Source organism: Protopterus annectens, chromosome 15.part0, assembly GCF_019279795.1.
Source record: "Protopterus annectens isolate FY-2018-M chromosome 15.part0, PAN1.0, whole genome shotgun sequence".
NCBI classification, from domain to species: domain Eukaryota; kingdom Metazoa; phylum Chordata; order Ceratodontiformes; family Protopteridae; genus Protopterus; species Protopterus annectens.
This window is the reverse complement of record NC_056749.1, coordinates 63,345,308-63,372,896: the sequence shown is the minus strand read 5'-3', so window position 1 is coordinate 63,372,896 and position 27,589 is coordinate 63,345,308. Positions and strand designations below refer to the sequence as shown.

At 44.1% G+C, this 27,589-nt stretch overlaps 1 protein-coding gene across 3 annotated transcripts in view; it reads right to left on the bottom strand.

The window, feature by feature from the left end:
* The window catches only part of TMLHE (trimethyllysine hydroxylase, epsilon), a 1,127,719-nt gene that overhangs the window by 157,483 nt on the left and 942,647 nt on the right, over window positions 1-27,589 (bottom strand). For all 3 annotated transcript variants that reach the window (XM_044057660.1, XM_044057662.1, XM_044057661.1), the window contains one exon: window positions 5,585-5,723. In XM_044057660.1, the coding sequence (XP_043913595.1) occupies window positions 5,585-5,723 (139 nt within the window). The remainder of the gene's footprint in view (window positions 1-5,584; window positions 5,724-27,589) is intronic.

Below are 27,589 nucleotides of genomic sequence, written 5' to 3'. Positions count from 1 at the left end.
TAATACCCTCATGTTTAGGCGAGCGCATGGAAGGAGTGTAATTGCCGCTGCCACAGAGCCCAGTGCCCTCAGGACCAATTCTGCGGGTGGAGCTTCTGATTGAAGGATGGCCCGCACATGTAGACTGAGGTTCTGTAGTTGTTCCGGAGTGAGGTAGGCTCGTAGACTTCTCGTATCTAACCTGGCCCCTATGAAGTCTATCCCTTGTGTCGGAGCAAGGGAGGACTTGTCCATATTGATCGTGATGCCTAACTGGCGGCTAGGCAAAGAAAAAAATCTCTGGCTGAGCAGAGTAGATGCCTTGTTGGGGCAGTCAGTAGCCAGTCGTCCAGGTATGGGAAGACCTGCATTCCCTGAAGTCTCAGGTGGGCCGCTATCACTGCTAAAACTCTGGTTAACACCCTGGGGGCTGTGGTGAGGCCAAAGGGAAGGACCCTGAACTGATAGTGGCTGGCTCCCAGCCAGAAGTGGAGAAACCTCCTGGATCGTCTGTCCATTAAGATGTGGTAGTACGCATCCTTGAGGTCTATAGAGCACATCCAGTCGTCCCGCAACAGGGGGAGAATGGATTGAAGAGTGACCATTCGGAATTTCTCCTTGGTTACCGACAGGTTCAAGAGGGTGAGGTCTAGAATTGGTCTCGGGTCCCCCGTCTTTTTTGGCACCAGAAAGAACCTGGAGTAAATCCCTAATCCGAGCTGGTCTGGGGGGACGGGTTGGATCGCCCTTTTTTCTAGCAGCTGTTGGATTTCCGCGGCTGCAGCCTCCCTCTGATTGGGTGGTACATCGGGGAGGTTCTTGAGTCTGGGAACATGAAGCATAGGGATTTTGTAACCTTGAAGCACCCAGCGGTCTGACGTAATGGACTCCCATGCCGTCAGATGCCTCGAGAAGCGCCCCTGACTGCCTCCAGAGTGGAGCAGTCGGGCAACCCTTCAGGGCTGTTGCGTGGGCCGATCAGAGAAGGATTCTCTGGACCCAAAATTTCTCAGTGCCCCTCTGCCTCTAGGGCGACGTCCTCCCTGTCCTCCTCTGCCACGGAAGGAATGGTTGTCCGGAGCAGGTTGGGAATGTTGCGATTTCTGGAACCACATCTTCTTCTGTCCCTTTTGGTTCTTGGAAAAGGACCTCTGGGGAGCAGAGAAGCGGACTCAGATGGCAGACAATGTCTTCCCGTCCTTCTCGCTCTGGACAAGTGTCTCGCGAATGGTTTTGCCAAACAAAGCAGAACCATCAAAGGGGGCATTCGCAAAGGACGCCTTAAAGGGCTCCGTGAAGTCACAATGTCAGAGCCAGGCCTGGCGTCTCATAACTAGGCCCGCTCCGCTAGCTCTAGCGGCTCCCTCAGTTGCGTGAGACAAAAGCTGCATAGAGGTATTAGAAACAGATCTCAGAGTGGCCATACGAGTGGAGTACAATTGCTTGTCCTCCGTCGACATGGACTCCGGGGGGGGAAGCAGCGTATTCTTTAATAAGATCGCGCTGCATCCTGATGACATGTGCCATGTAGTTCAGAGACCTTACCGAGAAGGTCGCTGAACTGAATACCCACTTCCCAAGGCGATCCATCAAGTGAGACTCTTTGCTCGGAGGATGGACCGAGGGGCTCTCCTGAGCTAGTTCTCTCTTAGTGGCTGCCGCCATCAACATGGCATCTACAGGGGGACCCTTGCTCCAGTGGGGATGGTCTGCGGGGGGGCTCAAAATCCTGTCCGGGCACTTGGGAATAGGCTCCACAGTGTCCAGCTCCTTCCACTCCCTGGTGGACCTTGTGACCGGCCGGAGGGGACACCCAAGAGGTAGATGGGCCTGCTTCGAATGCCTCCAGGAACACGGACTCGTTGGAGGAAGCCTTGGGGGCAGACCACCCCCCCCGAGCCTAAGCATTTCCATGATGTCTCCAAAGGAGACATCCTCAGGGGGTGATCTTGGGGAGCCTTCCCCTTCATCCAAGTCCGTGTCCTCTGTTAAGGACTCGGGGGAGTCCACGTGCCTCCTCTTACACTTATGCTTGCGAGGCACTTCCTGGGGGGGGGGGGGCTGTTCGAAGAGGTCTCACCAGCAATGTCCTGTTCCAAAGGAACAACCTGGGACATCGAAGCAGGCTGTCCCTGTGGCCGGGTGATGGAAGCCTGGCCCAGCAGAGAGGGAGTGCAGGGCGGAGCCGAGACAAGGGCTAGGGGTCTGGATGCTCTCGACAGAGCCCTCTCCACTACATTGAAGGCCGAGGAGGAGCTGCTCTCCCTGGGCACCGAGAGCCGACTCCCACTCGGATCCAATGAAGGGATCGGAACCGGTGTCGAGACCGTCGGATCTGAGGGACCAGTGTGCTCCGACCTGGACGGAGCCGAAGGCACACTGAATCCCTCGGATCTGAAGCTCGGGCCACGGCTCCGAGAGTTCGGATCCGACGATGGAACCGACAGACTCGAGGGCAGGGTCGGATCCGAAGTACCCAGTACTGTCGGTGCCAGCCCACCCCCGGCTCCAACGCTGCCCGGCTGCAAGCGCTCCGAACCCGGGAAGCGGGTCGGAGAAGGAGCTATCAGAGCAAAAAAGGGTGTCAAGCTCCCCCCCGAAGGGGGGGGGGAGGCAGAAGCACTCCCATCTGCAGCTGGGCCTGGATGAACCTTCTCATCATCTGGTCCAAGTCTGCATCAGACAGGCTGTAGGTGGATCTCGACGAGGCCACCGAGGCAGGCCTGTAGTGCCGCCTCGATGACCTCGACGGAGATCAGGTCTCCTCCTCCTCTGGTCCCGGGGAGAAGCAAGGTGATCGGAGCCGAGGAGGAGGAGACTTGGAAGCCGTGAAGGGAGAAGCCCGCTTAGCTGGGGGGGGCCAAAGCAGAGGCCTCGGCCCACCGCTTGTGGTGCTTCTCCCTCCGTTTCTCCCTCCTGGCCTCCCTATCCTCCGGTGCTTTAGTGGGAGTTTGAATCCCGGCTGGAGGAAGGGGGGCAGGAGTGGCCACCACCACAGGCTGGGGAGGTGCCACGGGAGTAGCGGAGGCCAAAGCCGACTCCGGGGGCAAAAGTCCCGCCAGGACCAGCTTCAACCTCCGCTCCTTCAGTGCCCTGGGGTTGAACCCTACACAAATCGTGCATCCTGAGGACAGGTGTTCAACCCCAAGGCACCGAACACACAGAGTGTGGTCATCCGCCGGTGAAAGCTTATGGCCACACTCGGTGCACTTAGAAAAAATGGGCTTTGGGGCCTCCAACATTTCTCAAGAAAAGAAAAAAAAACTACACAAGCACACCAGGCCCCAAAACACAAAAAACACACACACACACACTACGACCAGCGACGGGAGGAAATACACTAGAAAAAAAGAATAAAATTAACCTAAAGGGATCCTAAACACACACACGAGTTAAGAAAGGAAATATTTTTCTTAATTAACAAGTTTTTTGAAAACTTATCTGACAGTCGCCAGGAGCTCTGCAATCCAGCTGTCTCTTCTAAGAGCGGAAAACTAGATCTGGGGTCAATTGGGGTTGGCAGGGGATTATGGGTGAGGGGAGGAGCTAGGAGCTCGGATCCATAGCTGTATAAATAGTTGCCGGCTCGGATCCGATATCGGATCCAAGACCCACAGGTTGCTGTCAAATGAAGTCCCTACTCCAGATCTCAAGTGCCAATGCAGGATATATACAAGGTCAGAGCCTGCAGTATCTTTGACTGGTCTCCCAGTCTCAGGGTACAAAGATACAAGGTACAAGAGTTAGTACATATAAGCATCAGGATTGTGTAAGAACATGACCTAACATGATGGGGCTTGGAAAAAGATCCCTTCAACATGGCCAAACAAGTTGGGGGTTGCAAAAAGATCCCCTCGACATGGCCTAACATGTTGGGGGTTGCAGAGAGATCCCCTACAAAAATTGCTTGAAAAATTAAACAGCAACTTGTTTAATTGACTGTCAATCCATCTGAGTTGCAGTTTATTTTTTTAAGTGACAAACTCACAGCCCCTTATTTTGTACTCGGTACGGGGAGCTGTCTGACCCACATTGTGATCCCACTGTCTCAGCATATTTGTTACAGCAACTCTTTCATAGAGGCAAAATACCATCAGGGCAAGCAGAACTCTGTTTCTGGCAACTTACTCATACAAACCAGTTGTACATCATAAAAGGAGTCAACAAATACCTGCTGGGCAAACAAACTCTTGTGTTAGCTAAACAATGTCACAAAAAACTCTTGTGTTAGTTAAATGATGTCACTACATCAATGCATCACCATTCTCTCTCCAGCTAGTATTACGTTGTGTGATAGCTAAATGATGTCACTACATCAATGCATCACCATTCTCCCTCCAGCTAGTATTACATTACATGTTAGCTAAATGATGTCACTACATCAATGCATCACCCTTCTCTCTCCAGCTAGTATTACGTTGTGTGATAGCTAAATGATGTCACTGCATCAATGCATCACCCTTCTCTCTCCAGCTAGTATTACATTATGTGTTAGCTAAATGATGTCACTGCATCAATGCATCACCATTCTCTCTCCAACTAGTATTACATTGTGTGATAGCTAAATGATGTCACTACATCAATGCATCACCATTCTCTCTCCAGCTAGTATTACATTACGTGTTAGCTAAATGATGTCACTACATCAATGCATCACCCTTCTCTCTCCAGCTAGTATTACATTGTGTGATAGCTAAATGATGTCACTACATCAATGCATCACCCTTCTCTCTCCAGCTAGTATTACGTTGTGTGATAGCTAAATGATGTCACTGCATCAATGCATCACCCTTCTCTCTCCAGCTAGTATTACGTTGTGTGATAGCTAAATGATGTCACTACATCAATGCATCACCCTTCTCTCTCCAGCTAGTATTACATTACATGTTAGCTAAATGATGTCACTACATCAATGCATCACCCTTCTCTCTCCAGCTAGTATTACATTGTGTGATAGCTAAATGATGTCACTACATCAATGCATCACCCTTCTCTCTCCAGCTAGTATTACGTTGTGTGATAGCTAAATGATGTCACTGCATCAATGCATCACCCTTCTCTCTCCAGCTAGTATTACATTGTGTGACAGCTAAATGATGTCACTGCATCAATGCATCACCATTCTCTCTCCAGCTAGTATTACGTTGTGTGATAGCTAAATGATGTCACTGCATCAATGCATCACCATTCTCCCTCCAGGTAGTATTACATTGTGTGATAGCTAAATGATGTCACTGCATCAATGCACCACCATTCTCCCTCCAGGTAGTATTACATTATAAAGTCAATTCTAGGTACTAATCCAAATGTGAGTAACACACTAAAACCTATCATTTCATTTTCTGATACCACGGTCTGGGAGAACGCAGTTTCCATCTACTTCAACTTTGGCATTTAATATAAAGTTCTACTGTTACCTTTAAAAGGTACCTGATGAGCATCTGTTACACAGACTCCTTACCAAAGAAACTATTACTGTTGTTAATTTACTGTAACCATCCAACTTTACACATACACATAGAGCAGGCTTCCATTTCTCCATGACTTTGAATTACTGTAACCATATTCAAATGTAACTGAGTAATTCAGAATGCTGTTGTCTTACCTTGCCAGGTTTAAGTTTGATCCAGAGTTCATTCTCTGGTTTCCTAAGCTCTGTAGTGAGGTGTCTGTGTGCTTTGTACCAACGTTTAATAATGTCATATGCCACAATGTTTAATGGTGTTCTATCATAATTATTGTACCTGCCAATGACAGAAAACACAAACAATACAGAGTTGAGCAACTGCTCTCAAAACAGCATGAAATGTCTTTCAGAGATGCATTTACATTTCTATTATTTCATATATGAAACCAACCATTTTTTTACAAAAGCGAACTACGTACTGATAAATGCGTATGTAGACAGAAAGCAATTAAAGGAACGGTGCCCTATGCTGTGATTAGCTGTGACTAAATGTCAACAAGACAAAGTACATGCCACTGACTTTACAAGCAACAGGAGACAAGAAACTGACAAAACCTAGAATTTTCTGGAAGCTGTAAAGACAGTCAGGTCCTTGAAATTGAAGACACTTGCTATTTATGCCTGTGATTCCCTTAATAAACAAGAAAACAATGAAGTGAAACCAGAGTCTTCAGATATTCAGTGTCATTTCCACAGCTGCGTCTTCAGATATTTAGTGTCATTTCCATGGCGCACACTGCTTATGTTTCATATGCAGAAAGATTAAGTCTCCTCAACAAGTACTGACAGTGATGCAGAAGCTGGACCAAGGAAGTTATTTAGTTTGGCTTTTATTTCTCTATCTACCTAGTCATCTTTCTATTTATCTACTTTTGTTGACTAGGAAGACCATGTAGACACAGTTCATGTTCAGAGGAGCTCTGGAGAGAAAAGCACCACAAGTACAAATTTTGTTAAAAAGTACAAAGTACAGTTTTGTACCTACCATAAATGTAGATGTTTGAGTGCTAATACAGCTGCAGTCATAACAGATGGGTTATCCTGCTGTCAGGCGGGTCCTCAGTCGGCCCAATTCCAAAGTCTAGGTCCGGCGTCGGATGTAGTCGCTTCTTCCCTGACATCAGTGCGGCAGGGGTATAAAAGAACCAGCCAACGCCATTTTCTTCAGTTTTTCTTGCCCCAGATGTCAGGTGCCCCCAGAAGGAAGGCAAAACATAAATGTATGTAATAATGCAATGCAATATAATCGAAAAACAGTAGTTGCAAGCAAATACACCATAAAAGAATACTCCAATCAGGTTGTATGAGGAGGTGTTAGCCATTAGGCCTGTCCCAAGAGGGGAAGGAGGGAGGGAAACCTGGACTGCAGCTGTATTAGCACTCAAACATCTACATTTATGGTAGGTACAAAACTGTACTATGTTCATTGTGCATACAGCTGCAGTCATAACAGATGGGTAGAATCCCAAAGCTAAAAAAAGGGGTGGCAGGCACTAAGTGGAACTAGGAGGAGCAAGGATGCCCTGCAAGACTGCAGTGGCAAAGCCTGCTCTAGATTTGGAGTATAATGGTAGGTGATAGTGCTTGGAGAAAGTATGTACAGAACTCCAAGTGGCTGCTTCCAAAATATCTTTGGTAGGAACCCCCCCTGAGGAAAGCTGCAGAGGTAGCTGTGGCCCTTGTGGAGTGAGATCTGATGCCTGTAGGTACAGTTTTACCATGAAAAGAATAACAAAAGCGTATGCAGTGGGCTATCCATTTTGAGATTGTCTGTTAGGAAAAAGCCTTCCCTTGAGCACCTGTAGCATAGGACACAAAGAGTTGCTCTGATTTTCTGAATGGCTTTGTTCTGTCAAAATAATAACGAAGCTGTCAGTGAATGTCCAAGGAATGTAGTAGTCTCTCCCCTTTGTTTTGTGGATTAGGGTAAAAGGTAGGTAAGTGGATAGCCTGATTCAAGGCTACCCTGGATACTACCTTTGGCATAAAGGAAGGGTTGGTTCATAAGGAAACTCTGTCCTGATGGAAAATGATGAAAGGCTGCACAGCCATGAGGGCTTGTAGTTCCGAAACCCTGCGTGCTGAGGTGATAGCCAGAAGGAAGGCTGTTTTCCATGACAAATATTGCAGTTCTGTTGAAGCAGCTGGCTCAAATGGAGGCAGGGTCAGTTTTTCTAGAATGAAATTGAGGTCCCAAGCGGATACTGGTTGCTTCCTTGGGGGGGTTTATATTCTTAGCCCCTCTGAGGAACTGTCTTAAGAGAGGGTGAGAGAATAAAGGAGGATCAGTGTTGTACTGAGCAGAAATGGCTGAGGCATGGATTTTGATGGAAGAGAATGAAAGTCCACTGCTTAGCATCTCAGCTAGGTACTGTAATATTTGAGGTAAATTCAGTATTCCAGGATTCTGACCCTTTTTCTGATTCCAGGCACAAAACAGTTTCCATTTTGTGGAGTAGGCTTTTCTAGTAGAAGGCCTTCTGGCCTCCAAAATGACATCCTGCACCTCCTTGGAGAGTAGGGTCTGTTGTGAATTTAAGGAATCCTCCATGCGGCTAGATTGAGTGTTTTCAGCTGACTGTGAAGAGTTTTGAAGTTGTGCTGAGTCAACAGAAGAGGCATTAGAGGCAGGATCCATGGTGGGGAATGCGTCAGGCTCCTCAGGAGTGGGTACCAGTGTTGTCTTGGCCAGTCTGGAGCAATGAGAATCATCTTTGGTCTGTCTGCTCTGGCTTTTAATAGAACTTTGGGCAGCAGAGGAAGAGGTGGAAAGTCATAAACTGTCATTGTTGTCCAACTGAAAGAGACTGCATCCACTTTCCAGGCCTGTGGATGATAGGTCCTTGAGCAGAATTTTGTCAATTGGTAATTTCTGTGGATAGCAAAGAGATCTATGTCTGGCCTTCCCCATGCTTGAATTATCTTTGTAAAAACTTGAGGATGCAACTTCCATTCGTGTTGGTCTGTCATATTTCTGCTTAGGTTGTCTGTCAGCGTGTTTTCCTTGCCTGGCAGGAATTGTGCTTGAAGTTGGATTTGTAATTCCAGAGCCATGTTTCAAAGACACATGGCTAGCCTGCAGAGGGGATATGAATGAGTTCCTCCCTGTTTGTTTATGTACCACATCACTGTGGTGTTGTCTGTCCTTATCAATAGCTGGCCTGGATGCAGTAGGTCTTTGAAAGCCATAATAGCATTTTTTACTACTAGCATTTCCTTTTGATTGATGTGTAGGTGCTTTTCTTTTTGGGACCATTTGCCCTGAATGCACTGATCTGTCATGTGTGCCCCCCAGGCATAGTCCGAGGCGTCTGTTGTGATGATTTGATTTGCTTGAGGCAAGCAGAATAGGAGACCTATGTTTCTTTGGCATACTTGAGCCCATCACAGAAATTCCTTTTGGAGGCATGGAATCAGTGGTATAATTGTTTCCAAACTGTGGCTGTGTTGAGACCATAAGTTTTTTAGGTACCATTGAAGTTTCCTCATATGCAGTTTTGCACATGGGATTAGCAGGATGCAAGATGCCATGAATCCCAGAGCCTGCAGGATTTTCCTTGCAGTCAGCCTGGTGAAGGTTGCCAGTTTTCTGAAGTATTAAGTTAGTTGCCCTTGTTTCTCTGGCGTGAGGTAGGCCATCTGGGTATTTGTATTCAAGCTGGCACCCAGGAAAATTATTGTTTGAGAGGGTATTAGTCTTGATTTATTTTTGTTGACTGTGTATCCCAGAGAGTTCAACAACTTTATTACAAATGCCAGGTGTTTCAGAAGTATGTGTTTGCTGTCCGCTTGGATCAGGCAGTCTAAATATGGGTATATTTGTATCCCTTGAAGTCTGCAGAAGGCAATTACTGATGCCAGGCATTTCGTGAACAATCTGGGCGCAGTAGATAAGCCAAAGGGCAATGCAGAGAATTGATAATGGGTTGAACCTGCAAGAAATCTGAGGAATCTTCTGCAATCTTGTCTGATAGGGACATGCAGGTATGCCTCCTTGAGGTCCAATGTTACCAGCCAAGACTCCTTGCCCAGCATGGGAAGAAGCTGCTGTAATGTGAGCATCTTGAATTTTGTGCAGTAAATATGTGTTTAGGATGGATAGGTCCAAAATAGGTCTCCAATCTTTGTCCTTCCTTGGTACCAGGAATAGTCTGGAATAAAAACCTTGACCCTGTTCTTGTGCAGGTACCTCTTGAATAGCTTTCATGTCCATGAGAGCTGAAATTTGTTTTTGTGCCTCTGCCCTTTGATTTTGTGGCAGGTTTGGCATGCCTCTCATTTTTGGAAGGGTGTGAAAGTGGAATCTGTAGCCTCTGCCTATAATGTCCAGGATCCATTTGTCTTTTGTGACAATATGCCAATTTTTCGAAAATAATGCGTTTTCCGCAGCCATTAGAGCTTTGCTTGGCATGCAAAGGGGAAAGTCATTGGTTCTGCTTTCTGAATGGCTGTGATCTATCCTCTCCACCTCTTGGTGTAGGTGCTTGCCATTGTCTGCCTCTAAATGATCCTTGAGATTGCCCTCTACCCCTCGGGCGCCTGTATCTACCTCTTTGAGGTCTGTCCATGGCTGGAAAGGACCAATTTTTTGAAGGCCAATTTCTACTGAAACGTGGAGGTTGTACCTGTAGGAAATCTTTCACTGTTTGCATTGATTTTGCCTTTTCCTCCATTTTCTTTAATACCTCCTCAGCTTTAACACCAAACAATACATCTTTTTGAAGAGGTGCATCTAGTAATTTAGCTTTGACATGATCTGGTAAGATTTGCTCTTTGAGCCAAGCATGTCTACGTATGACTGATCCCGTAACAGCAGCTCTACATGAGGCCTCTAAAGCATCAAAACCACATTGCAAGGTATGTTTACCCACTTGTTCTGCACTATGCAACAAATCCTGCAACTCCTTCAAGTCTGGTTGTTCAGGTTGTGACATTTTGCTTTTCAACTGAGATAACAAAAACTGTTGATACTTTAACATATGGAACTGACAGTTTAATGCCCTCATGGATAAAGTGGCCGAGGTGTATACCTTTTTCCCCCACCTTTCTAAAGCTCTGGAATCTCTCTCTGAAGGTAATGCATTTTTGGCAGTGGAGGCCTTAATTCCCTTGGGACCCTGCGAAATAGTTTCTGGGTCAGCCGCATGGCTTTTGTATAGGAATTGGTGTGAATCAGGAACCCGGTAATACCTGTCAGGCTTGACTGGAGCTGGAGGTAAAGAATCTGGGTTAAGGCTGGCCTCTGAATACACATCATCTAGTATGTATAAGACAGGAGGGATAGCCAGAGGCTTGTGCTGAGGGAGCAAGAGGAAATCCCTGAGCCTTTTCTTGGAGTCTGAGTAATCTTGGCCTTCCCAGTGGAAGTGTTCCCTCAAGGTATGCAAGGTTTCCCCAAAAGAATAGTCCTCAGGGGGGAGACAGAGGGAATGGACTCCTCTGCATCAGAATCTTCAAAAGGGGAGTATGAATGTTCCTGGTCTTCAGAATGTTCTGGAGGCCTGGTCCGAGGAAGGGTATTCTTCCTCCACTCTGGGCCTTTTGTCCGAGGGGGGTTGAGAACCCCTGATAAGAGTAATCAAATCCTCAGTCATTTTGAGCATCTGTTTTTTAGGCATGGGGCCTTCAGAGGGACCCTGTGGGGCTTGTCTTTTAGTATGCATGGCTGCTTTAGATTTAGTGAAAGCCTTAATGGAAAAAGAAGGTGGCGGCCTGAAAACACCTTGAGAGGTGGCAGGCCTGTCTAAACTCTGAGTTTCCCCACCAAGAGTGGCGTCGGTATCTGTAATCGGGGTGTGGGCTGAGGAGCCTGCGACCTCGGGCACAGAAGACACCGCTAAGGAAGTGTCATCGGTAGTCAGGGGCTGTGTAGGCGCCTCGCAGAGTACCGGAGCACCTGTAGTCAGCTTTAGCATGGTGTCGGTAGAAGTCTCGGACCTCGTATGTCGGTCCTTATCTTTGCGTCTTTTACTCAAAACTGGAGTCGGAGTATCCGACGACATAATGTAATTAAACGTTTTGCCAAAATAGTGTTGGGCGAACTCCGCCCGACTCTTAATAGTGCGTTTGTTGAATGTAGCCCAAAAACGACAGGCCGAGATGTCGTGGTCTGGGCCTAAGCAAGGAATGCAGAGGGAATGGAAATCCTTATGCGGTATTTGCTTCCCACATGAAATGCAATTATTAACTTTGTCTGACATCGGTCTGAGGCAAGAAAAGTTTCCCCAACGGGGTACTTAGCTTTCAAGAAGACTTCGGTTGAAAAATATTCGTAATCTCAGGAGCTGGCCGACCGGCACTTGCGAACTGCTTCTGCTTTGGGCACTGCGCGGCAAGACTGAAGAAAATGGCGTCGGCTGGTTCTTTTATACCCCTGCCGCACTGACGTCAGGGAAGAAGCAACGACATCCGACGCCGGACCTAGACTTTGGAATTCAGCCGACCGAGGACCCGCCTGACGGCAGGATAACCCATCTGTTATGACTGCAGCTGTATGCACGATGAACATTATAAATACTATTTCTAATGACAAAGAAATGAGTATTCACATATGAATATACAGCGGATACAAACACAATGAAAAAAAGAACTAACAATTTAAACAGCAATAAAGAAAAACAAGGAAAGCCATGTCACTATTCTCAGAGTGACAACTGTACTTTGGAGACACATCACTGATGTTATGTGCTGTAAGCAAAAACTAGCAGCTCTGCAGCACATGAAGTGAGCACAGAATAACCAAACCATGTACATACTGGTAGTCCTGCAGCACATAGAGTGTGCACAGCATAACCATACCGAGTAAATACTGGTAGTCCTGCAGCACATGAAGTGAGCACAGAATAACCATACCATGTACATACTGGTAGTCCTGCAGCACATAGAGTGTGCACAGCATAACCATACCGAGTAAATACTGGTAGTCCTGCAGCGCATAAAGTGTGCACAGAATAACTATACCGTGTACATACTGCATGGAATAACCATACTCTGTGTACATACTGGCAGTCCTGCAGCACAAAGTGTGCACAGAATAACCATACCGTGGACATACTGGTAGTCCTGCAGTACCTAAAGTGTGCATAGAATAAACATACTCTTGTATACATACTGGTAGTTCTGCAGCACATAAAGTGTGCACAGAATAAACATACTCTGTGTACATACTGGTAGTTCTGCAGCACATAAAGTGTGCACATAATAAGCATACTCTGTGTATATACTGGTAGTCCTGCAGTACATAAAGTGTGCACAGGATAAACCTACTCTGTTAACATACTGGTAGTCCTGCAGTACATAAAGTGTGCAGAGAATGACCATACTCTGTGCACATACTGGTAGTCCTGCGGCACATAAAGTGTGCACAGAATAGCCATACTGTGTACATACTGGTAGTCCTGCACCACATAAAGTGTGCACAGAATAAAGATACTCTGTGTACATACGTCATATTACATTATTGACTGATAAAAAGTCCGATAATGTCAAAAGTCCTAAAGATTTTTTCCCAGGGAAAAAAATTGCTGCTCCATAAAAAAAAAAAAAAAACTTAAAACACAAAAGGACTGGGGGCTTTGCCCCCCCCTACTTAAATATGCCAACTCTGAGATTGCATCATAGTGGAGGAAATTGCAAATTCCCGAAGATATGGCCGACCGTTTTTTTTTCCTCTGGGGAAAAAAACAATGTTCTGTGTCTTTGCTGTTTAGGTCTTTCGACATTATTGGTTTGATGAAACAGTGTTCGCTCTCTTCATCAGCCGATAATGTAATATAGACCTCCTGCAGCACATAAAGTTTGCACAAAATAACATACTCTGTGTACATACTGGTAGTCCTACAGTACATAAAGTGTGCACAGAATAAAAATACTGTGTACATACTGGTAGTCCTGCAGCACATAAAGTGTGCACAGAATAAACATACTGTGTACATACTGGTAATGCTGCCGTACATAAACTGTGCACAGAATAAAAATACTCTTTGTACATACTGGTAGTCCTGCAGCACATAAAGGGTGCCCAGAATAAACATACTCTGTGTACATACTGGTAGTCTTGCAGCAGATAAGGTGTGCACAGAATAACCTTTGCACTGTGTACATACTGGTAGACGTGCAGCACATAAACTGTTCACAGAACAAACACACTCTGTGTACATACTGGTAAGTCTGCAGCACATAAAATGTACACAGTATAAACATACTGTGTACATACTAGCAGTCCTGCAGTACATAAAGTGTGCAAAGAATAAACATACTCTGTCTGTGTACATACTGGTAGTCCTGCAGCAAATAACCTGTGCGCAGGACAACCACACTCTGTGTACATACTGGTAGTCATACAGTACACAAAGTGTGCACAAAATAAACATACTGGTTGTGCTGCCGTATATACATTGTGCACAGAAAAAAGATACTCTTTGTACATACTGGTAGTCCTGCAGCACATAAAGTGTGCACAGAACAACCATACTCTGTGTACAGTTCGCAAGTACTGCAGTATATAAAGTGTGCACAGAATAACCATACTCTGTGTACATACTAGTAGTCCTGCAGTACATAAAGTGTGCACAGAATAACCAAAGTCTGTGTACATACTGGTAGCCCTGCAGCACATAAAGTGTGCACAGAATAAACATACTGTGTGCATACTGGTAGTCCTGGAGGACATAAAGTGTGCACAGAATAAATATACTCTGTGCATATACTGGTAATCCTGCAGTACATAAAGTGTGCACAGAATAAACATACTCTGTGTACATACTGGTAGCTGTGTAGAAAATAAAGTGTGCACAGAATAAACATACTATGTGTACATACTGGTAGCTGTGCATTACATGAAGTGTGCACAGAATAAACAATGTGTGTACATACTGGTACTCCTGCAGCACATAAAGTGTGCACAGAATAAACATACTCTGTGTACATCCTGGCAGTCCTGCAGCACATAAATTGTGCACACAATAAACATAGTGTATATACTGGTAGTCCTGCAGTACATAAAGTATGCACAGAATAACCATTCCCCGTGTACATACTGGTAGCCCTGCAGTACATAAAGTGTGCACAGAATAACCATACTCTGTGTACATACAGGTAGTCTTGCAGTACATAAAGTGTGCACAGAATAAACATACTCTGTTCATTCTGGTAGCTCTGCAGCGCAAAGTGTGCACAGTATAACTATACTGTGTGTACATACTGGTAGTCCTGCAGCACATAAAGTGTGCACAGAATAAAGACACTGTTTTTACATAATGGTATTGAGAAGCTCACAGGTTATGTATGAAAAGGAAACTTGGTATTCCAAATGGTAAATGAAGCAAAATATGAATACAGAAATTTTACTCCAGTACAAGTGGTGCAGGTCTACAGAGTATAACAGCTATAAAAACAGAGAAGGAGGTTGCTAGATGGGAAACTCTTGTCAAACTTTTTAACTAAAATGTTCCTTTAAATCCTGATTTAAATGGTTGTTCCACTGCAATCAAATAATCAAAACACATACCTGTATCTTCCTAGTATTTGTTAGCTAACACTGATAGGTCAGTTTTTCATTTCCAAAAAAGTTATACCTTCTCTCCAGTAACAGAAGAAAAGGATAGTACAGTTGTGTATACTTACCATAAATGTAGATGCTCGAGTATATTCACTGTTGCAATCATCACAGTTGGGTTATCCTGCCAGGGTAGCCCTCAGATGGCCCAAATACTAGAGGCTTAGTGTTTTTGCATTGGTTGCTGTCGCTTCAGGACTGAAGTCAGGTCGTTAGTAGTATAAAAACAGGCAGCCAATGCCACTATGTGTGATAAGAGACCTTGGGACTCAGGTGTACAGTAGTCTCTCCTTTGATAGTCACATCGCCACAGTAGTCAGGAAGTCCTTCTACATGGCACACCTCATCATAAAAGGGTTCGCATCCAGGAAAAAAGAGGTCATTGTTCCCCTCTACACGGCACTCATTAGACCCATTATAGAGTACAACGCCCCTTTTGGAATGTACCTCACAAGACATCTGCAGCAGCTGGAAAGGCCACAAAGTACCTCACAAAGAGGATTACTGGCCTCAAACAAATGCCCTACACTGACCGTCTCAAAAAACTCCAACTTTACTCCGTAGCATATCGCCTACTCCGAGGTGATCTCTGCCTAACATATAAAGCTATGTCAAACCCACAACTGTTGGACATGCTACACCTAAAGAAATCCCAATCCCTCCGAGCTACATGCTCTAGGGACCTAAACCTTGTCACCACAATAAACAGGACATGCTGGAGGGACAGATTCCTGTCCCAGAGACTTCCTATACTCTGGAACAAGCTACCCATCTATGTCAAGCAAAGTTCTTCATTAGCACTCTTCAAGAAAAATCTTGATGAGTGGATGGGAAATAGGAAATACACCCCGGGGATCATTTCTGTGTCTCTGCTGGACAGTGGCATAGGAAAATAACTTTCTTGGGTGGCGTAAGCTATGGAACCTTGCTGGCTAGGCTTACGTAGGCCCTTGGGCCTATGAACCTATTACATCATTTTCCTTGCCCCAAATTGCCTGGTAGGAATTGGGCTTGCAGGTGAATATGCATGTCTTCCAAATGGTCATGGCTAGCCTGCACAGTGGGTAAGAGTGGGCTCCCCCCGTGCTTGTTGATGTACCACATCACTGTGGTGTTGTCAGTTTTGATTAGAAGAGGCCCTGGAGAGAGTAGGGATTTGAAGGCTGTCAGAGCGTGCTGAAAAGCTAGCATCTCTTTCTGGTTGATGTGCAGATGAATTTGATTTGGGCTCCAGTGACCCAGAATGCACCTGCTGTCCAGATGTGCACCCCAGGCATAGTCTGATGCATCTGTGGCAAGGGTCTGGGTGGCATGGGGTTGTGTAAAGGGAAGTCCCTTCATGTGGTTGCATGCTGCTGCCCACCAAAGGAACTCTTTCCTTAGACAAGGTATCATAGGTATGATAGTTTCCAGGTCCTGAGAATGTTGGCACCAAAGACTTTTAAGTACCACTGAAGTTTCCTCATATGCAGTCTGGCATATGGAATTAGTAGAATGCAGGAGGCCATGAACCCTAGAGCTTGTTGGATTTTCCTTGCGGATAACTGGGTTCTGGTGGCCATTTAAGAAAAATAGCCTGTCAGGCTTGTTTTACTGGAGTAAGGAATGCCATCTGGGATGCTGTGTCCAAGCTTGCTCCCAGAAATACAGTTTTTTGTCTGGGTATTAGTTTGGATTTCTTTTCGTTGATAGTGTACCCCAGTGAGGTTAGAAAGTCCTTTACAAATGTCAGGTGCTGCAACAGCTTTCCCTGACTGTCTGCTTGAATCAGGCAGTCATCCAAGTAGGGGGAAATTTGAATCTTTCTTTGTCTGCAAAAAGCAATGGCTGAAGCCAGACATTTTGTGAATACTCTGTGAGCAGTGGACAAGCCAAAGGGAAGTGCAGAGAACTGATAATGCACAGATCCTGCCCTGAAACGTAGACATTTCCTGCAGAAGTTCCTGACTGGAATGTGCAAATAGGCCTCCTTTAGGTCTAGTGTGGCTAACCAGGCATCTTTGGACAGCATAGGGAGAAGCTGCTGTAGGGTGAGCATTCTGAATTTTGGTACCACAAGGAATGCGTTTTGAACCGATAGATCTAAGATTGGGTGCTAGGTGGCCTTTTTTCTGGGTACCAGGAAAAGTCTGGAATAAAGCCTTGGCCTATCTGTTCTGCAGGAACAGGCTGAATTGCCCTTATGGAGAGGAGGGGCTAAACTTGGTTTTGTGCCTCTGCCCACTGGTTTGGAGGAAGATCTGGGAACCCTTTTGGGGTTGGCAGCATTTGGAAATAAAATCTGTACCCCAAGATACTATGTTGAGGATCCATCGATTGTTGGTGATGGAGGCCCAGTTTTTTGCATGGTAAGCAAGTTTTCCTCCTAGGGGCATGAGCAATTGGGCAGAGGTGAGAGGAGGAGTTGAGAAGTCATTGTGAATTATTTCCATAACGGGGTGGCTTAGCACTCCCTGTTTTAGAAGTGGAGGTACTCTACTGCTTAGATCTCTGCATACCCTGAGACTGTTGTCGGGGGGGGTGCTTCCCCTAGGTCTAGTCTGAGGTGGCCTTGCTGGGGCTGGAAAGGACTTTTTGAGGGGCAATACCTACTGAATCTTGGAGGCTGTACTTGCAAAAACCTTTGACTGTCTGCAAAGACTTAGCTTTTTCTTCCATATTTGTTAAAGCCACTTCTGCTTTGGTGCCAAACAGATCGTCTTTGTTCAGAGGTGCGTCCAATAACTTTGATTTGATATGGTTTGGCAAGTTCTGTTCCTTAAGCTAGGGATGCCTTCTAAGTACAGAACCTGTGACTGCTGTCCTGCATAGGGCATCAAACCCACATTGCAGGTATGCTTGCTGACTTGGCTTGCAGAATGCATAAGCTCCTGTAATTCTTTATTTTCTGCACAGTCAGGGAAGGTAGATAATTTTTGCTTAATAAGTTCCATAGTATGTTGCTGGTATTTCAGCAAGTGGAACTGACAATTTAATGCTCTAATGGCAAGAGTTGCAGAGGCGTATACTTTTTTACCCCATCTGTCTAATGCTCGGGAATCCCTGTCCAAGGGGGTGGGATTCTTAGCTGTAGTTGCTTTTATTCCTTTAGGTCCTTGGGAGATGACCTCTGGGTAAGCAGTAGGATTCTTGAAAAGAAATTTGTGTGAGTCAGGGACTCTGTAGTACCTGTCAGGTTTCCTGGGTGCAGGAGGAAGGATGTCAGTCGAGGTGCTAAAGAAGAATAAATATTTTTGGATCCTGTTTCCTGTTTGTTCGTGGTATTCTATCTCTGTATCCTGCTTCTTGGTGGTTTTGCATGCTGTAGTACATGTCAGGTTTCCTGGGAGCAGGAGGTAAAGTATCAGGAGTTTGACTGGATTCCATAAAGACATCATCCACAACATCCAGAACAGGAGGGATAGCTAAGGGTCTGTGTTGTGGTAAATCTAGAAATTCCCAGAGTCTCTTTTTGGACTGAGGATAATCCTGGCATTCCCAATGGAAATGCTCTTTCAAGGTATGTAAGGTTTCACCAAAAGAAAAATCCTCTGGAGGAGAGGCAGAAGGAATGGATTCCTCTGCATTTGAATCCTCATAAGCAGATAAGGGCATGTCTTTATAATTAGAAACCTCAGAGTCGTCGGACTCTTGGTCAGATAAAGCTGCTGGGGACAAGTCTCTCTTCCTTTTAGCAGGGGAAGGCTGCCTTCCCCTAATCAGCATGATAAGGTCTTCCACCATTTTAAGTATCTGTGATTGTGGCAAGGAAGCAGGAGCTTGGGTTTGGGTCGTCGTCTTTTTTTTTAGGCATAGCTCGTACTCTGGGCTTTAGAAACTTGGTAGTTTTAGAAAGAACTGAAGATGCGAAAGAAGTCATCGATTTGTGTTGAAATATCAGTAGTGTGAAAAACTTTCTCAGAAGCCATTGCCTGCACAGCGGCTCCAGACTCATCCAAGGTAGAGACATCCGTAGGTTCTGTAGTCAAAGAAGAGTCTCGTGGCATACCAGACTCCGAACGTGTCTCGGTAGTGGCCTGTGAATCCATCGAAGTGGGCATCAGGGTCTGCGAAAATGCCTCATGGAGTACCGGCGAACTATCGACTAGCTTAACGGAAGCGTCATCGGCAGTCTTGGACCTGTGCGGTCTCTCTCTGTCTTTACATTTTTTCGGAAGATCGGTAGTCAGATGGCTTATTGAAGCCATTTCAGAATATGAAGATAGAGAGCAAAAGTATTTAGCTACAATAAGGGTCTGATGACGTATAGTTCGGGCGTTGAACAAAGCACAAAAAAACGGCAGCGAGGGACGTTGTGGTCTGGGCCTAAACAGGTGACGCAGTAAGAATGGAAATCTCAATGTGGTATTTGCTTTCCACAGGCAAGACAGTTGTTAACTTTTTCTGACATCGGTTAGAGCAAGAAAAAAGGATCCCCGATGGGGTACTTAGCTTTAGAAGACTTCAACTTCAATTTCAGTACCGAAAGCTCACGTAGCAGCTGACCTGCACTTGTGCGAATTGCTCTTGCTTCGGGCTCCTCGGCAAGAAAGACTGATGTAATGGCGTCGGCTGCCTGTTTTTATACCACTGACGACCTGACGTCAGTCCTGAAGCAACAGCAACAGACGCAGAAATACTAAGCCTCTGGTATTCGGGCAGACTGAGGGCTACCCCTGGCAGGATAACCCAAGTGTGATGACTGCAACAGTGAAACACAAAGAACATCATGCTTTTCAGCTGCCCTGTTCAGATGAACCTACTTCTCCCTTTAGTAAGATGAACAAAACCTATTACAAAAAGAGTTGAATAGCATGGAAACCACGTTGAAGTATTCAAACATTTTTACTGCTCTTTTAATAAGCACTTGAAATGTGACTTCACGTGCTCATCAAGAGTAAATTACAGTAACGAACTCTGGATTACTTGTCATGGTCTGTTTTCTTTATGGGAAATATAATGAGTCAAACCAGAATAGAAACCACATTAGAATTATGTGGTAACCCTAAGCCTGCCCCAGCCCTGACCTTAATCCTACACCTTCCATAACATTACCACTAAAGAAGATTGGCTCCGACATACAGACATGCTCCAACACATATATACACCACTAAATGTATCCGCTTACCTTAAAACATACATTCGCACATATGTCACATCTATGCCCTTCCCTAACCATTACTCTAATGTCAAATATTCACACGCATGTACCCACACAAAACAATCTGTTACAACACAACACAAATCCAACACAATGAACATTTTGATACATTGAATTGAACAAATGACCCTGCAGTTCATTCTGTTGTGTAAATCAGTGCATGACATAAAGAACGTACCCCAACAAATGACAGTTAACTCTAGATGCACACTGTTTTTTTTTATTGCACTTACTCTGTGACAAATTAATATACTAACTTGTGTGAAGTGTGTTGGACTGTACAGGCATTACCAAATTTGCTAAGTTGAATCACTAGTTTAGTGAGACTGAAAGGTCTTTTTTTTGTTTTGCAGTACTAGGATACATTTTTGCTGAATGTGTGTTTTGTAAGATTTTGTGTATATGTTTGTACTTAGGCTATCCCTGGAATTATGACTGCTTAAAGTAGGTTAGACAATTAGTACAACAGAGAAAATGCAACAGCCAGAACCAAGGTAAAGTCACACAGAGGAACACCTCATCAATAAGTAATAACCATGTCAGTACACTGTTAGGTCTGAGAGTGAAAATGTTCTCCATTCCAGCCCGCACATCACAGGCACTCATTTAGCACTCAGGCATTCATAGGCACTGCCCCCACATGCACTGACAAACAAGTCCCTGCACACTCGCTCATATTTACCAAAATGCTCACCAGCACATGCTCTAACACACACACAAAGTCAGCATGCCATATCTACCTTTTGCAATGCAATCAGCTAGACATATACAAACGAACACGCACAAACATCCACTTAGAGGCATTCATGCTCCAACAGACACACACACACGCGCACACACACACACACACACACACACACACACACACACACACACACACACACACTTGTACAGCCTCACTATAAAACACTGTTATCATGGTACGGCAGTAACTATGCCCATAGGAATGAAGAAGAGAACGCCGATAAAAGACAAGTGTTCCTTTTTTCCTCCTACAAAAAATAATTACTTTACAGAATGAACTAATTAATCACTTTGTTGAGTTGATTCAGAGCCACAACCATTTCCAGGGGACAGCACATGACTAATTAGCTTTAGAGGCTCCCTTGGGCTACTATATTAGCAAGCTTCTATTGTCAAACTTTCTGTTGTGTATAAGCACAACATCAGTAATGATCAAAAAGTGGAGGTACTATACATTTATGATGTCAGAAAACATTATCCCATTACAAATTAAAAATTCAGCTAGTTCTGTGAGCATTTTGCATCCTGTGGCTGCAATCTCTGATTTAACACAAGATAGAATAGGAAAAGACTTTTCCCCATTGTAAAGTATAGTTGAAAATGCGGAAGGGTGTAGAATCTACAGAAACAGTGTGGCAAGCTGATACAGCACCACATTCACAGAAGAATTCAGAATCTAAATCAGGAGAAGTGAACCTTGAAACTACAAAAGGAGACCGTATTTGTCTGTGGTTTGATATTAAAAAGGATCCTGTCTGGCATCAGAAGCATGCTTCACGGACACAGCAAAATAAATTCTGAAGTGTCGGAGGTGTCATTATAGGAGCTGAAGTTGAGCCAATGGAAATTCTGAAGCAAAATTCACAAAAGACAAAAGTTAACAGAGAGAAAGAGCGTCTGACTGAGGGCTTTTATAATAAAGTGAGTGTACATAGTGAGAAGCAGTCTTTTTTTTAATTTCTCCAAGTCTTTTGGGTTTCTAACCATGACGGGAATGGTCTGATGAAGTCTTGTACACAAGACGAAAGCGCTTATTTAAAGTTTATTAAAGTGTTTGCACCTTCGTGAGAGTGGACCTCTGTTTTTTCCAGTTTGCTGAGGTTTACAGTTTATTGCAATTATCGTACGTGTTTGTGCATCTAAATAGTTTTTACTGATGGCTAAATCTTCATGCAAAGATGTTAATACTTTCAGCTGAAAATTAGGTACTGCATCTGAGCCTGGGGTTTTCTTAACTTTATTTCAATCTCTCTGGCTGTTACTTCATCCCATTTCATATCCTGTACCTTTGAACCTCTTATTCTTTCTTTAACTTCTTCCATCCATTTAGCATCTTTGTTATGTTCAAAACTCTGAAATTGCAAACTCATAAACGGATGACAGGAAGGGTCCATCGAAGAATAGTTGTAACCACAAATTTATTGAAGTGCTTTTCGTTCAAGTACCATGCAGAACTTCAGCAGAATAAACAGATTTTAAAGCACGCTTCTATTATAAAAATTCAAACTTATCATGTGATGTTTTTTTGACCTATAATCAAGCTCAGCTTCTTAAATGCATTTAACTGCTTAATTTAAACTTAACCCTATGAATTCTGAATCTTTCTTGCATTTCCTTGTTCCTAAAGAACCCTATAAATAAGTGCGCTAGTTTAAAACAACAAAGTGTGCACACATTTACACAAGAATAGTGACAACATATAAAACAACACACATTCCTTGTTAAAATGTTCCTTAAAAACTAAAATTTGATCTGATATCTTAGCAAGCTTTTAAGTTTTAATAAACAGGTGCTGGAACAAGCTTCATTCAAGCCTGGGTATGTAAAGGCATTCAGTTTGATTTGCCATATCAGCTCTAATTTCTCCAACCACAATTTCTCCAAAATGTATCTATTTCTTCTTTTTTTTGGCAATATTTCAATTCCTTTTACCTTTTTTCACAGTTCTCTATAAAACTTTTTTGGATCATCAATAAATTGCTTATTTTGTACGTTTCCTTTATATTTATTTTCATATCTTCTAAGTCTTTCCACCTGTGCTGAAATGTTTAGTTTATCTGCAATAGTGCATGATAGATCCTGGTCTCTTCTCCTTCAAAAGACGAATTGATGGTGGAACGTCATTGGACAGCTGCAACGGCATACTCAGCTACCTCCTTGGAGAAGCACTGGAAACTGCCGACCTGTGGAATTAACTAAGAAATTATGGCACCAAATGAATAGTAACTGCTGGTAACGGAGATAAAAGGTTACAGTCAAGCTGCCTCACCACTGTCAAATTGCTTGTAAATGTCAGAATTAACCAGACTCACAATGTACTGCTGTTTTCCATTATAGTTTAATATGTTGAAGCGGTTACACTGTCTGAGATTATTTCAATTATATTATATTATAACATAGCTAGAATACAGTCTTTGCTCCTCATTAACGGTGTTGTCTCTCAGATCAATGCAAACTTGATCAATAAGTCTCTCCAGAAAACAAACAATGTCCAGTTTATATATTCTTTGCATAGCAGCAGATGTTATTTCCTAGTGTCCTTGTGGTTTGCAGGACTGATTTTTGTTGCACGTCACCTTTACGTCAGTTGAAGTGCATTTTATTTCTTTCATTTCTGCATCTAAAAGCTCACAGAAAGTCCTTGTTAAAAATATCAAATGTCTCTCTGTAGTCAGTCATAACAGGATGCCATTTGCTGTTATGTTTAGCCCACACAAACAAGTTAAACTAAACATGTTCTTTTTTCCATGAACCATTTTTAAACTAAGCATGTTTCATCAGAAATTATTTTAGCAGATGTCTGACTGAGATAGCTGCTTGCTTCAGCACATTATACTTGCCGTTACACTTCTGCTTTTTAGAAAGAAACATTTATTTCAAACCTTGTATCCAGTTAACCCTTGCTTTACAAGTCAAAACCTTGTATTAAAAAAGCACAGGTTCATAGGTAGGTACTAGGCTATCAGCCCTGGGGCCTATACAAGCCCAGCCAAAAAGGTACCCTGGCTTTTGCCACCCAAGAAAGTTATTTTCCTGTGCCACTGTCGAGCAGAGCCACAGAGGTGATCCCCGGAGTCAATTTCCTATTTCCCATCAAAGCATACTTTTTATTTTGCATTAACAAACATTTCTTATTTCACTATTGCTTTAGGAAAGAATATTTATAATATCTATCACTAATACTGCACATTGCTTTTATCACATCTATTTTTCTTAGTATTTTTGTTAATCTATTCCTTCTTTTATAATCTTCTAACAGTGACACTTCTTGTCTTAACCATACCTCTCAACCTCTTAGACAAAGCCATAAAAATGTGGTACAAATAGGGACAACTTTGAAATACTGCTTGTACAAACTTAGAAAGTTGATAGAATAACAGGTTTTGCATTAGCATGAATTTTCTGAAGGGTATGAAGTCTGAAACTGAAATGTCTGCCATTATTTTCTAACTTCAATCTTTAATGATTTGCCACTAATTTGCCAGAAAACCACAATTTTATGAAAAAGTGACCAAAAATATAAGGCCAAAATCTAGACATTCTGCAAAAATCTGTACAGTTGAGAGGTATGGTTAACTGCTTTATAGTTTTTTCTATTCGATATGATGGTATTCGATTTCTCTCCCCCCTTTCCTTCACTACCTCTGTTCTTGTGGTAGAACTGTATCAGTTATTAAATTTAGCTGCACTGTAATATATCCTGTTTACATCTGTTATATTGCATGGATCTCTATGAACAGTCCTAATTACTGCATTCATTTGTTTTATCAAACTTCTAACTTTTTGGGTTTTATTAACCTTCTGCGGTCTATTTCTTTTCTTGATCTTGATATAGCTGTCTATGTATTAAATCAAGCACCACTTCTCTTAGCTCATTTTCTTCTAAACTAAGGGCACATCCCTTGTTTCCAATCCCTGCAGGCATTCTACAGCATCTTCCTGTGGCGCATTCTTTTCAACTTCATCCCGTGGGATCTCACTGGCCTATCACTCCTCAACATTGACTGCATCAGAGTTTCCACAGTTTCCTGTTCCATCCCTTGCGGTCTAGCTTCAAGTAAGTGTTTAAACTGGCTTCCTGTGGAAGGCTCCAAATTATCTTATGGCACCTGACCAATTGCTTTCTGTTCCACTGGCTTCCCCTTAATTTCGACATCCATTTATCCTGTTGTGGTGTTTTCTGAATTAGATTTTCTACACTGAATCCTTCACTTTGCAGGTACTCCATGACCTCAGTTTCTATTTCTTTAACTTTTCCATTACTAATCTCCTTTACTACTTTTCCTCGTAGTCTTATTTTTTGTATTGTAAAGTTGTCCATGTCTGGATTCCTTTGCCTGCATTTCACTTCAAATATCTTTGGTGCTGCCCTTTTTGTACTGGTTAGTTTTGCTTTCTCATTTGCATAAATATTACACCATATTAAATCTCTTTTTCTTTCCCACGTCCAAATGTCTTCTACAGATGTTTCCTGTTTCTCCCTACTCACTCCATCCTGCTGTGATGTAATTAGAAGTTATGTACTCACCATAACGTTCCATCTGAGTAGGTGTATTCATTTGTCTGCAACCTGTGGGTTATGGATCCGATATCGGATCCGAACCGGCATGGTTTTCCAGCTATGGATCCGAGCTCTCAGCTCCTCCCCTCACCCATAATGCCCTGCTCTCCCTACATGACCTCAGATCGAGTTTGCCAACAGCATGAACACCCTGAAAAGGGTTACACATAATATGCAGGAAACTGAAAAGGCCAGGGGGATAGGAGGGCGGGATGGTTGCAGACAAATTAATACACCTACTCAGATGGAACGTTATGGTGAGTACATAACTTCTAAATCTGAAGTAGGAGATTCATTTGTCTGCAACCTGTGGGACAGAGTCCCCAGCTACCTGAATCTTGGGCGGCCATCATGGAAGGATATTCCGGAGCACCGCGGAGCCAAAGGATGCTCTACCCCTAGATGTAATATCCAACTTGTAGTGGGAAATAAAGGTATGAGATGAAGCCCAAGTGGCTGCTGAACAAATATCATCCAGAGGAATCCTAGCTTTAAAGGCCGCCGAGGTAGAGACTGACCGGGTTGAATGGGCATGTACTCCCTCCAGTGCGGGCCTTCCAGAAGCTTGATAAGCCAATAAGATGCACTGCGAAATCCAGCGTGATAATGAGACTTTAGAGATTGGCTTGCCCAAATTAAATTTAGCAAAGGAAATAAACAACTGGTCGGATTGCCTATGACCAGCTGTCCTGTTTAGATAAAATCTAAGTTGCCTGTGAACATCTAAGGAATGAAGCTTGTATTCACCCTTGTTTTGATATTTAGGAAAGAAAACAGGAAGGTTAATGGATTGATTAATATTTGCTTCAGAAGCTACCTTAGGAAGAAAAGACGGGTTGGTCCTGAGGTATACACGGTCCGGATGAAAGACCAAGTAAGGAGGCTTGGCTGATAAGGCTTGAAGTTCTGAAACTCTCTTGGCCGAGGTAATGGCTACTAAAAAGGCCGTCTTGAAAGATAAAAATTTCAGATCTACCGTCGCCGCCGGTTCGAAGGGGGGAGCGGTCAAGGCCTGAAGGACTAAAGAAAGGTCCCAAGGAGGAACCACTTGCTTTACAGGGGGCCTGAGAAGAAAAGTACCTTTCAGGAAAATCTTACACAATTTGGCAGACATCAGAGGACTGGAGTCGTGACCAATATGATAATTAGAAATTGCCGCAAGTTGTACTTTGACCATGGAACTGCTGGCACCATCATTAAAAAGAGTGGTTAAGAAGTCAAGCACCAGAGGAAGGGGAACTGTGAAGGGGTTTAGACCTTGCTGCTCCGCCCACAAGGAGAACCGTTTCCACTTGCTGCGGTAGACTTTCCTGGTGGATGGTTTATGAGCCGCCACCAGGATGGCCTTAACTGGGGACGAAATACCGGGAGTCCTGATCAGGAGTGGAACTGGAGCAGCCAAGCAGTCAGCTTCAGGTTGTCCAGATTCGGGGTTGATAGATGGGATGGGTGAGATATCAGATCCGGAATGGGATCTAGAATCCAAGGAGGATTCACTGAGTGAGACCTTAGGAAAGGGAACCAGATCTGTCGAGGCCAAAATGGGGCAATGAGAATCATTCTGCACCCCAACCGAGAGGCTTTCTGAAGAACTTGTAGCATCAGAGGCAAGGGGGGGGTAAGCATAAAGAAGACCGGGTGGCCAAGCATGCACCAGAGCGTCTCTTGGGGCACCTCCGGGAGGAGGTATTAGAGCGAAAAAACTGTCGCACTTGGTGTTTGAGGGAGACGCAAAAAGATCGCAACAAGGAGTTCCCCACCGTGCGAAGATGCGTTCCGCTACCTGAATATTGAGAGACCACTCGTAAGGGGTGAGAATGGTGCGACTGAGTTTGTCCGCAAGGATGTTGGACCGACCCGGAATATGCATTGCTATGAGAAAGCGGTTGGTGGAGATTGCCCATTCCCACACTCTCATGGCTTCTCGACAAAGAGGGTAAGACCTGGTTCCCCCTTGTTTGTTGATATACCAGACAACCGACATGTTGTCCGATTTGAATCGCAATTGTTCCCAAGGGAAGAAAGGCCTGAAGTGCTAGCAACGCTAAGAGCACTGCTCTCATCTCTAGAACGTTGATATGCAGTAAGGTCTCTGAATCATTCCACGTGCCTTGGACTGTCCGGCCTGCAAAATGCCCCCCC